We start from the raw sequence: 12,547 nt of genomic DNA on the forward strand, positions 1-12,547 counted from the left end.
ACGTTGCATGTAAATGACCCTTAAATTATATTAAATATATTGTGTAAGTTATACTATTTTGCAGTTTTATAAATATTTGTCGAAAACATTAAACAACGGTGTAGGCCTACCACATGTTGCAATTATATTGTCTAGCAGTGTACTGTTAATTGAAACGAGGGTGTACTGCGTCTTGCTTTTAAAAAACGAGGTAGATTTGGCTTCTTTTAATGTTAATCTCTCGAATAAGCCTTTGTTTATACATGGTGAAGTGTATATTCGTTTGTTATATGAACTGCATTATATTATAGTTTCAAACAATGCGGTATGTGCTAACTGATATATATGTATAATATTGTCATGTAGATAACGTAACAATCTCATCACTTTGTATTGTCAGAATTACTGAAGTGGATGTTGCAAATAACAAGTGCTCCTACAACAGATCAAGGGATAGAGTGTGACAAAATCCTAAAGCGAGCTACTTGCGTGGCAAAGACGTTAAAATCAAAGTTTGGACTTAATTGTAAAGGGCATACACGGGTCTCAGCTTAATTTAATTGTGAAGGACATACACACGTGTAATCAACATGTGAAGTGTTGGTTGTACTGCAGAGACTACATGTTAAGATGCCGTTAGATGCATGTTTACGAAAACGAAATTACTGCACCCAGACTGTGATCAGTAAAGAAACATATCACAGCATGTAAACAAAGATGTGTATGCTGATAATGAATGCTAATTACTACACAGCAAAATGTATGCTATTTCAATGTACATTTTATTATATTGTTTTCGTTTTTATACACATTATTTGTTTCCTTTATAATACATTTATAAGAAAATGTATGATTTACAAAAAAATACGATTATTTCAGGGCAAACGTAATTGTTTTGATTTTCAATATGAAATTAATTCCAACTTTATTGAATAAAACATTCTCCTTTAAGTTTATCAAATTTAGTCTTTCATCCACGTCATGCAGGTCTGTTCTTCTATTTTATTACGAGCGTAGGAAGGTGCCAAAATGTGTGTGTGTGTGTGGGGGGGGGGGGGGGGGCACACTTTTATATTTACACACTTTTATACTATTATAAAGCAAATATAAAGAAAAATATCTGAAAAATGGGGGCACGTTAAACTGTCAACACTAGAGCTTTAAGATACAGAGTGAAAACAATTTTAACTTGTTTAAAAACACTTGTAATAAGATTACTTATTATTGTAACCAGTCCATTTGTCAGTAAATGTATATATGAAAATATATTACAACTTGGAGTAAGGAGGCATGCCTTCTCTCGGTCGTTTGATTGTTGCCTTTGAAACACACGTTTCGAATAGCTTGCTATTTCATTGATTAGGAGACTACACCCTGCGACGTCACGCACTATATGGTCACCATCTGTATGGAAAGGGTCTTCGATTTTGATTTCTGACGTAGCATTTTAGATATGCTTTTAGGGGATCGCATTTTAAAAAATATGACTGGTAGAACTTTTTAAAAGTAAACATTCAACTTTTTAATTTGTCTGAATGAACTGAAAACTTCAAAATAAAAGTTTAAATAGTACATAAGTTTAGTGAAGAAAACATGTCTTTAAATGAATGAATGAATGAATGAATGAATGTTTAACGACACCCCAGTTCGAAAAATACATGTCTTTAAAACACACAGTTACACAGCGTTAGAAACCATACATCACGGCTAAAGTTAAACATCAATAATAAATATATTATATAGAAAGAACGTGCTCTCTAACACCCAGTTGCCCTCAGTGTGGTTAAACTAAAGATGTCAAACATTATTTATTGGTTTGCCCAGGTTTCGAACATCCCAGGAAATCTCTAAAATCCTTCATTTGCAATTTAGGCTTTTCTTTCTCAACAAAAGATCTTTTAAACCCACCAAAACATGTCAAGCCCCAAATTGACAGACTGTGTGAACGTTAATTGGATATAGGCACGTCAAATACTTATTGTAAGTAAAAAAGGAACACGTTTAATATTAAAATTTTACGTGTAACTTCGTATTTCTTAATTACTGGACGAGGTGTGTCCTTTCTACTACCCCCTGCCCCGTCAACCAACCGCCGTATCTTACAATGCACACACAGTGCTGAATCTCATGTGTTAACCCCCTCCCCGAAAATCCTAGATCCGCCCTGGATATATATATATTTAACTCTTTGGTATCAATCTGTTGTGTAAAACACTATTTTTTTCGTAAGTTTTGTTGAACATGTTCATTTAACAAAGCCAGATTTCTCGATTGCGTGATCTTTGCGGGACCTATTGTAGTTTACGAAAAAAAGCACGAAATAGCGTGACTATGTGCGTACCCGCTAAAATGCGCGGTCTTCGTGAGACGACAGGGACCGGTTGCGTGGTGTTAGCGTGCTTGCAAACGCTTGTGTTCTTTTTGTGAATAAGGGCCAATGGAATTTACCTCTACAACCGGGATATGTTCAGTGAAACCAACTTTGCGCCAGCCACAGTAACAGATCGAGATCTTCCACAGGAATTAGAGAGAAATGTTGAACCTGCTGAACAAAACACTGAAACTCCCAATGCCGGTCCAAGTTCCACAGAACCACCAGCTTCCCAGCAAGCGCTAAGTTCAACAGGAACACCAGCTTCCCAGCCAGGGCCAAGTTTTACAGAACCACCAGCTTCCCAGCAAACACCAAATTCCACAGAAACATCAGCTTCCCAACCAGGGCCAAATTCCACAGAACCACCGGCTTCGCAGCCAGGGCCTCGCTCCAAAGAAACATCAGCTTCCCAACCAGGGCCAAGTTCCACAGTTCCATTGGCTTCCCAGCCAGGGTCAAGTTCCACAGAACCATCGGCTTCCCAGCCAGGGTTAAGTTCCACAGAACCACCGGCTTCCCCACCATGGCCAAGTTCCACAGGAACACCAGCTTCTTTGCCAGGGCCAAATTCCACAGAAACACCAGCTTCCCAGCCAGAGCCAAGTTCCACAGAATCACCAGCTTCCCAGGCATGGACAAGTAACACCTATGTATCACCTGCTGATATTGTTCCTCTACCAAAAGCTGGACCATAAAAAGTCACCAACAGAGGTCGCAAGAGAGGGGATACAAAGATTTTAACCAATACATCCAGTCCGTATAGCTGAGACTCTAGCTGCCAATCAGACTAAAAACCGAAAGTCAAAACATCCAGTCAAACTTAGAGCAAAAAAGAGGTTGTTCAAAAGTAAGGCAAGGAAATGCCCAACTCCATCAACTTCATCAGAGGAAAGTGATTCTGACGACTAGTAGTCGTGGGATGGTTGTGATTTTCATAATTCTGTTTTTAAGCTTCTGTTTGGGGTCTGAATGCCCTATGCTAGTTAAATATTGTTTAAAGGATCATTTTATAAGTTTGGAAATAAATTGTGACCATTTTCCTTCACTGGATAGTTGTTGCAGTCTGTACATGTTCTGTCTCAAGTCTCCCTTGTGTGGCCCAACTCTCCTTGGACATGACCCAACTATCACCACCCCCAAGGAGAGTTGGGCCAAAAATTACACCCTTTGGAAAATCACCTGCTCCTTCTACAGGTTGACATGCATGCGGAACAGCTGGTACAGGTATGTTAATATCTGTATATATCACAACCACGTGAAGCAGTAATCGGCCATGGATACAGAGAGTGCAATATTTTAAAATGTAAAAAGTGGCCCAACTCTCCTAAGCTTCCCCTAACCTTTGGGATTGATGTCACTACGATAATTTAGTAAATTGACCTTTTTGTCGGGGAATTATGAAAGTGAAGATGAGCAATCGTTATAATTTGTGTATTACTTATGATATATAATTTCAAATGGCCTTCTGACGAATGGATTTTATTAGCAAATTATCTAGCTAGTAATAGCATAACATTGGTCAACATAAATCTGCACCTTTCTCTCGTTTTGGAGCTCGCAATATCCTGTGTACGATGATACACTGCTTAAGTCTATGTATGGCCAGTTCTCTGAATGTTAATGTAACATTTCGAACAATAATTACTTGTTTATATAAAGTCATTTAAAGCAATATTTATAATCGAAGTACTTTTCACCATTATCGGATGCGTATTAATTGCTAAATGACATCTTCTTCCCTGGTCTAGTTGAATAACACTGGAAGTAACTGTCCCGAGGTTTTACATTATTTGATTGTGGATAATAAATATAGAATACTATTGTATACAAGCTTTTACTAGATATAATTTTTACGAATCGAGTGAACTGCCCATATTAGTATTTGACATCACTTTCATTCAGTCAGATACTAACATGGGGAGTTCATTCGTTTCGTGAAAATGACAACTAGCGAAAAGTTATATTATTGTCATAGTGGAACATTTACAACTATATTCAAATGTAATTTATATATTTTTAGTGGGTATGTATGATTCAATTAATTGTTATTTGAAACATTACACAAGACTGCCGCAGAGTATGATTCTTAACGTTACGTAAATCCATAAAAAGAGTATTAATCATAGATTTAAGAAAGTGTTGTTATGACGTTAATTTAAACAACTTTTGTAAAGCATAAAAGAAGGTATGTAATAAATACAGAACTTCACATACATTGTTTTCGCTTCCTATTTATGGCACTCGTTTATTTTACACAATAACATACCACTCGATGTTACGCAGTCTCGTGGAATATATTCTTGCGCAAAATAAACTCGTGCAATAAATAGGAAACGAAAACGACGTATGCGAAGTTCTGTATATATAGTTCAACTATCTTAGGAACTGATACTAATATATTAATACTTAAGTGTGGTATTAAAAGTCAAGCAATCTGATATTTAAAAATATGATAAAACGGATTATACATGTTTTAACATCTCCTCTGTATAAACGATGTACCTTGCATTTGCAGAATCCTCATGGGTCTAATGACATCACCATTTTTATCAAATACCACCCGATTGGAAATGGATCTGAAGTTAACCTTGCTTGTGTTGTTCTTGATTAGTTCGCCTATATACGTATTACTGTAGGAGAAATCTTCAAGTCTATGTTCTACAAGATAAAGAGTGCAGTATTAGCATTATTCTATACGAACGCACGCATGCGCACAGACATTTTATGATACACTCTGTGATCACTAACTCAGCAAAGATGGTGTCAGCAAAAACAGAATAATAATAAAAAAGGATAATTATAACACCATTTTTATGGAATGTATGCAAGTCACAAAGTAGTGTGTTTTGTCTGGTTTTGTTATTACCAGTAGGACTGTATGTATTTTGAGGTATCTCATCAGTTACCTAGGGGGCAAAACCTTTTTTCTTCTCTCGATAAAATGGACTTGGCGTGCTGTAAAATGTTTGCCACCTAAAATCATATCTACATACATCTAGGATCACAACCTAGGTGGACAAACCTGTCAACAAGCTACATGAATTGTATAGGTAACTGTTTAATATAATGCCCCTCTGCGAAATTTGCACAGTGTTTTGCATTTGCCCAGTAGTCGGACTCAGATGTGGTATCTTTTTGGAAAGTGTTCACTTTATGTTTCAAGATGAATCCAAATTGAATTTATCCAAGTAATTGGATGGTGCTAACCAATTTAAAATTTGTTTTGTCCAATATGACCCCTTGGATCCCCCAATTATGTTCTGGGGGTCAACATGAAAACTTACTTATATAGATGAATGGTGGTCGATATTTGAACATTTCTATCAATTTATATACATTTAATTCAATCAAATAATTCAAGGTGGCTGCTATATTGCTCATCATACAAAATTGCGATAGAATGGTCACATTTTCTAATGGGTTCATCAAATACATTTCAAATTCTCTTAATATTTTTACCTTGCATATATATTGACAGCTGTGTTGCAGGTTGATAATCAGATAAAAAATATGACCCAAAATGGATGTCACAAATAGATAAATGTTTTCAGATATGGCATCTAATATACAGACTTGGTAAAACAAGTTCACAAAAAAACACGATACCTAGACTGAGTGTGTTACAATTATGCCTGTATATTTAGAATTTTATCAGAAAATAGTTGTTGATGCACATACTTAAAGTGGATATTTATTGATGATCTAATAATTGTTTCTCAAATAACAACAACAACAACAATAATAATAATAATAATAATAATAATAATAATAATAATAATAATAAATTCTTTTTGTGGGATGTTTTGTTCTTTGGGAAAACTGATAAAAACTATTTGATTATTAAATTTTGAAAATGTAATTTATCTTTACTTTTTTCTTGCAAGTTAGATATGGGAACAGAAGGGGGAAGTTTTAAACAGGGTATATGGTACAAAAAGCAGTTGTTTAAAGCATTCCTAAGATCAACCAGGCGCAGATTCAGGCGATGGTCCCAAGCCTACCCTCCCTACTTTTAGTCAAACAATATATGCACATTATCCCGTCAACCTGTCAATAACCTTTAAATTCTATTTTCAAAAAACACAACGAATTTTGTCCCCCCTCTTTTAAAACAATCCTAGATCAGTGCCTTTCAACAGATTCCATAGACTCCACATGCGATGAACCTCATCTTGATAATATACAAACATTTTCTGTCACGTTATCAGAAGACTAATAGTTCAAAAATATGTTTTTCCACAAATTACCGTTTCAAGTCTGAACTAGATACACTTGATAAATTAGTAAATATACAAACACTAAATTTGACACCGCCACACCGTGGAGCAATAGCAATATGGATGCACTCATCAATGAAATGTGGATCTCCCAAATATGGTTCACTTCCAAAGTACAGGAAGTGGGTGAATGATTCTTTGAAACAGTTTACCAGTTCCTATTATGGTGTCTTAGTTTTAATCGTCAAAATATGAGTTACGTTTATGTAGAAATGAAAAACATTCAAAAGTTTCAAATATCTGCTGTTTATTACATTAGCGTCTTTTAAACGAAAGGTTTCAATACATTCCTGTGTGGTGAAAATCAAAATATCAGTGTATCAGATCATGGAAGTACCCATCAACAGATTCTGTCGTGTTTGTGCTAGTGAACGGTGGATATAGATAAAGCATTATTTGGCTGCACTCTACATTTCGACAAATTCACAAAACTTGTTACCAAACTTGGTGTAAAGTGAATGCAGAAAGATACAAATCACGAAGAATGTTACTTCTGAGAATCAACAACCAGCTGTAACTACTTTAGAAAAAACAAGTCACATTTGATAAATTGACAGAAAAGACCAAACAAAGGGATACTTGTTTGTTGCAATTCTTGTATATTTTGATGCGAGAAAAACCTCCACACCCCCACTGGATGTAATATGGAGTGGCTGATCACAGGCTAACCGCGGGTTGTTTGTGATGAGCAAGGTGTCAGCAGAACATCGTAAAAGTGTTTGTTAAGAAACAATATCCATCTTCTGTCCTCACACACCGACATCATTTCCGCCCAGAGAAATATAACGCAGTATTTTAGATGTTATAGGAGTAATATGCATAATTTCCCCTCCGAGTTTCAACTCCTGGGCAGATATGATTGTGGACTACTTAAGTCACTGCCATGTACTACACCTTATCCCGGTTTTGATGGTTATCATTCAGAAATGGGACAGCTGTACTTTGTCCAAAGAATGGCCAGACAACAGTAAATAACGGGGAATCTCTGATCTCAGTCAAATCTTACTAAACCTGTGGGAATCGGACGACTTACATACAACTGATACTAACAAAAAACAGATGACAGGATATATTTCCTTGTTGAATACTTGTTGTCTGATCGTTTTCAAATTAATTAACCAATATATGTATGTCACAAACAGATACCCAGAACAGATATCTGAAAATAAACGCTCAAGCCATAAAGAGGGTGACCCAAGGCTTGTACTGCATGTTATCTATGCTTCGTCGATGCATACAGGCACATGTCTCATAGCTCATGATACTGATGTGTACAAATGCGGGATTCTTTATAATTCCGGCAAGGACCATCACCATGGAAAAGAGGGATAATCTACCACAATGTCAAAGCATTGGCGCTGCAACTTGTAGAGCTCTACCAGCTTTCCATCTGGCAACTATAGTCAGTTTGTGTCAAAAAGGAGACGATGAATTGGCATGTACATGTAACTTTATAATGAATAAAGTTAAAATTCATTTTAAAACATACTAGTATTATTAAATTTTCATTTCATAATAACTCAAATAACATTTTTTGAAAAAATGTTTTAATGTAAATAAAAAAGTTTACCATCAAATTGCATAGGTTAAATATAATTTTTGACACAGATATGAAGGCAACCGATAGAACAGCCCAACTAAAGCACACGTAATTCTACCTTTAGACTCCTTGTACTGAATTATCAATTACTTCAGTGACAATGCAATTGAAACTGCATACATTGGCTGTTCTAGCATTTTGTATTCACCTCTGTATTAAAAATGAGATTTAATCTATATAATGTGAGTGTAATTATTTTTTATTAAATTATATTTGAGATGGTATGGGTTCAAAACTTAATATGTTGTTATAAAAATTGTACCGTTATTCATTGGAGAGTTGCACTGCAATTAATTGGTTTCTTTTTGATACAAACGTACTATAGGAGCGATTATACACATCCATTTAGGCTTTCCAAGTTTTAGATTTTCACAGTTCCATATTATCACATTATTCTAATGTATTCTGTATGCATGAAACTGTCCCTTCGACTCTGCATTGTGCTGACACACTTTTTGAATCATGATATCACTTTCGTCGGTGATTGAGGTAATATTTTACTATATGTAAACCTCAGAATGATCAAAAAACCAAATGAAATGTTTATCTTCCAAGTAACTTTAAAAAGCTTTGACATTTCCTATGTCTCGGCATGAATTAGAGCTGCAACTACCTAATATATTTTACACACCAAACATCAAACAAACCAATCTGTTCCCAAAGACTACCGTTTATAACTAAACTATATGCATCTGATATGTTAACATCAAGCAAGTAAAACAGGAACGACGTTTAAAAACGCAGATTTCAATTTCCCACACTTCAAAATGCATGATGGCTGCCATACACTACGGCGTTAAACATCTGTACCTTCTTGTAAGTAGCATCGTTGCATTTCTTCAATGTAAAATTGTAGGTTTAGTCTGCAGAATCATCACTGTGTCATCTAGACGCGATATCCCCCATATTGGCATTTGGGAAAATGACGACATCTGTTTTCTAATTGGTTAGTCTATGAAATTTCGAAAAATGAGTAGCCTTGTAAATCTCCTAAAAAATTTAACAAAAGATAAAATACGAACATAGTGAACCTGACACATTCTTGTCTTGGTCACAACACTACAATAGATGTCCAATATTTTAATACATCACAATTTTAGTACATTTCTAATCACCTGCTAAGAAACTGAAAGCAAAACTTGCAAGGCACTAGACACAAGGGGAAAACGTAAAGAATTACCATCCATCTAAAAGCGTCACCATCACTACACTTAGAAATAAATAATAATTACCTGAAGTACATAACACAATAAGTATAGGATGTACAATTGTGCGATATGACATGATTTACTATGATTTGATCACACACAGTGTGATTACTCCAGATGCGAATCAGTAATTTGAGATACGACACAATGAGTATCTCACATGGTATGGTCGCCTATGCCACGATGCGACACGACTGAAACATGTAGAAAGTTTTGAAAACTATGGCTCGACAAGATACGACACGATGGCATCGTATGGTGTATAATCGTATCGCAGATATCACACTTTACGATTAGGATTAGGATATCGTATCGTATCTCACAGTATCGTGTCGTACCACAGCAAATACACACTCTGTGAGGCCAGCTTAAGGCCAGTCACATATCTCTGCAATTCTATCCTTCGATGAAATCACATTAAAACAGCCGATGTCAAAATTATGTAATGTACCTTATTGACCGATTTTACAATAAATTGTGGAAAGATAAAATCGGATGAAACAGTCGATACCATAATAATGTGTTGCCTTATTATCAAGTCATCTTCGAGGTAGGTGCTTTCGTACAATGTAATTGGCGTCGTGGAAAAATCTGACATCTGATGCTTCCTCCAGCATCTTCCACATCAGCGTCATGATGATATGATATCGGGAACGACATTTGTCTCGCCTACTTTGCAGATGAACGAAAATTTTAATCCATGACAATTAATAAATAACACACAGTTATGTCGAGAACATCAACATGTCGGCTGTTGCCGGGAGAAATGATCCGCTTGTAAATATCACAGAGAACCCAACATTTGTGGTATGACGGAATCGCAAATATATGTCAGGCGTAAAGCCGGCCTCACACGGTATGTATTTGCTGCGATATAACACAATACTGTGATATGATAAAATATCCTTAAGGTTGCCTGCGATACGCTTATAGAAAGTACGATGCCATCATGTTGTATCTTGTCTGGTCATAGAATTTTGAACAAGAGTGTGCGGAGATTTCTCTGCGATCCGGTGCGATAAGATTCTGCAAGATATGTCACACTATTTTTCATCATGTCATATCACAGCAAAGACGCAGGAAATATGCTTTAACATATCTACGTTTTTGGAAGCGGATTACTATACAAAATTTAAAGTTAAGCCGAAAGTAAATGCTACACGTTATGACGTCACCGCGCCGAAAAACTCGTGCTCCGAAAAATCTCACATTGATAACAACCCCCCACCCCCACCCTTCGCCCAAGACATTGAATACCTGCGCCGAATCGCGTATATAGAAAGGGTACTATGCAAATGCACTGTACCGATAAACTCGCGTGTAGAAAAGTGTGCTAAATTGCGTTAAATGGACATTCCTGAGTTTGCTGCATTTTTAAAGATGTTATTGACTAACAGAGACTTTTTAACGATTGTAATTACACATCAAATATATTTTCCTGCGTAAAATATTAGTGGCTGCATATTAAACATGTTTCTGATTGTTCTAATATTTGTACTGGGTTAAATTTAATTTTATTTCCTAATTTTTTTTTTTTTTTTCGTACGTACTAAATTATTTGAAGACGAAATCCAGTTTGGGCTCCTTACAAAAATTAAGACGACCAGAAACACATTGAATATACAGACAATGATATTCTAAACAAAATATATTTAATATGTAAGTTTAATCGTATGAATATTTTATTACTTGGATACACTTTACAATTCAGCAAACTCAGGAATGTTCCTTTAATGGAAAGTGGGCCTAAGAATTATCAAACTGGAAAACGTATCAGTCAGAATCATTGGTACACACCATTAGCTAATAAACAACTCTCACGTCGATGATTATACAAGATGATTACGAATAAATATTACTTCTTTAATTTTATATCCTGTGTTACATCACAGGCATCATAATGCATTGTTGAAAATTACAAATGCTTAAATTAGACATGCTATGAGTGCCATGCCACCACTGACCTCGATGAAAACATTCTATCACAACTTAATTCCTACCTGTATTTTTGAGGTCATAGATAGTCGCATTGAATGCCCTGGCAATCGTCCACACTGCGTCGTAGGCCGTGGTTTTGTACATATCACCTGGAAATACTTTATACTGTGTTTTTATGCGGTAGTCATCCAAGAATTGTCTTCGCGTAATGCCGTTATCGTCAAGTGCAGTGTCTTTATATACGGGGTAAAAGCTGTCGACGGTTAAATAATTTCCGGCGACAAACCGTATTTGTTTGGGAGAACAGCTAGTGTCGTCCTTTTTCCACCATTCGTGTGTGTAGTCACCTGGCAGCAGCCAAACAATCTTTCGTCCACTGAATCCAATTTTAAAGGCCTTTGAGAAGATAAAGAGTGGAAGATCGCTAGTGTGTTATATTTCTGTGTGTTATATTATTATTATTACAGTGCTTGTGCATTTAAAGCCGTAGACCCGAGTTTCACCGTGTGCAAATGGACGCTAAGTTTGGTTACTTTAGTTATAAATTGAACGTGTTAATTGTTGACGTTCACGCAAGTATGAAGCACATAAGCACTTTACACACTGTATGGACGGTGTAGTGAGGGAACGAGAAGCCATTCAAACATAAGAACGCAAATCGGTTCTGTGCATCATATTTGGATGAACGTAAAAAATAATTGTCATGTTCAATTTTTCAAGTCAGTCATAAATTCAAATTCATTGTTTAGAAAACTAATATATGGAGTAAGGAGAATCCCCAATCTGTGGTTTGGCTTTTTCCGTCAGTAGCTGAATGAGTGAATTGTCATATTCTTTCATACATTAATACAAACAATTTAAAACAATAAATAACATATACTAATTCAACATTAACGACTAACGTATACATAGTCATTTTATTAATCTAATGTAAAGAAAATACCTGAAACCATCTATTTTGTTTTCTAAGCATTGCCGAAAGTAGTGAAAAATTGAAATTAATGCAACAATGAATGTCGCTTTTGTTAACTCACATGATATTATTTGGACCAATCCAACTATTGATAACAAAACCGTAATAATTTTACAGATTGACGTTATAAACAGAACACATTTGAATAAGTTACAATAGAGTATGTGATGATAAAACGGAGAAGTAGACATGAGCTTG

The 12,547-nt window shown here is 35.7% G+C and overlaps 1 protein-coding gene across 1 annotated transcript in view; it reads right to left on the minus strand.

The window, feature by feature from the left end:
• LOC121371070 (gamma-aminobutyric acid type B receptor subunit 2-like) overlaps window positions 1-11,787 on the minus strand; it is a 30,670-nt gene extending 18,883 nt beyond the window's left edge. Inside the window, exons 1-2 of the mRNA XM_041496700.1 lie at window positions 11,439-11,787; window positions 4,856-5,011 (exon numbers count right to left, since the gene is read on the minus strand). Coding sequence (XP_041352634.1) covers window positions 4,856-5,011; window positions 11,439-11,520 — 238 coding nt within the window. The 5' untranslated portion in view covers window positions 11,521-11,787. The remainder of the gene's footprint in view (window positions 1-4,855; window positions 5,012-11,438) is intronic.
• Between the last annotated feature and the right edge of the window lie 760 nt (window positions 11,788-12,547).

This window comes from Gigantopelta aegis, chromosome 4 (genome assembly GCF_016097555.1).
Source record: "Gigantopelta aegis isolate Gae_Host chromosome 4, Gae_host_genome, whole genome shotgun sequence".
In the NCBI taxonomy this organism is placed as follows: domain Eukaryota; kingdom Metazoa; phylum Mollusca; class Gastropoda; order Neomphalida; family Peltospiridae; genus Gigantopelta; species Gigantopelta aegis.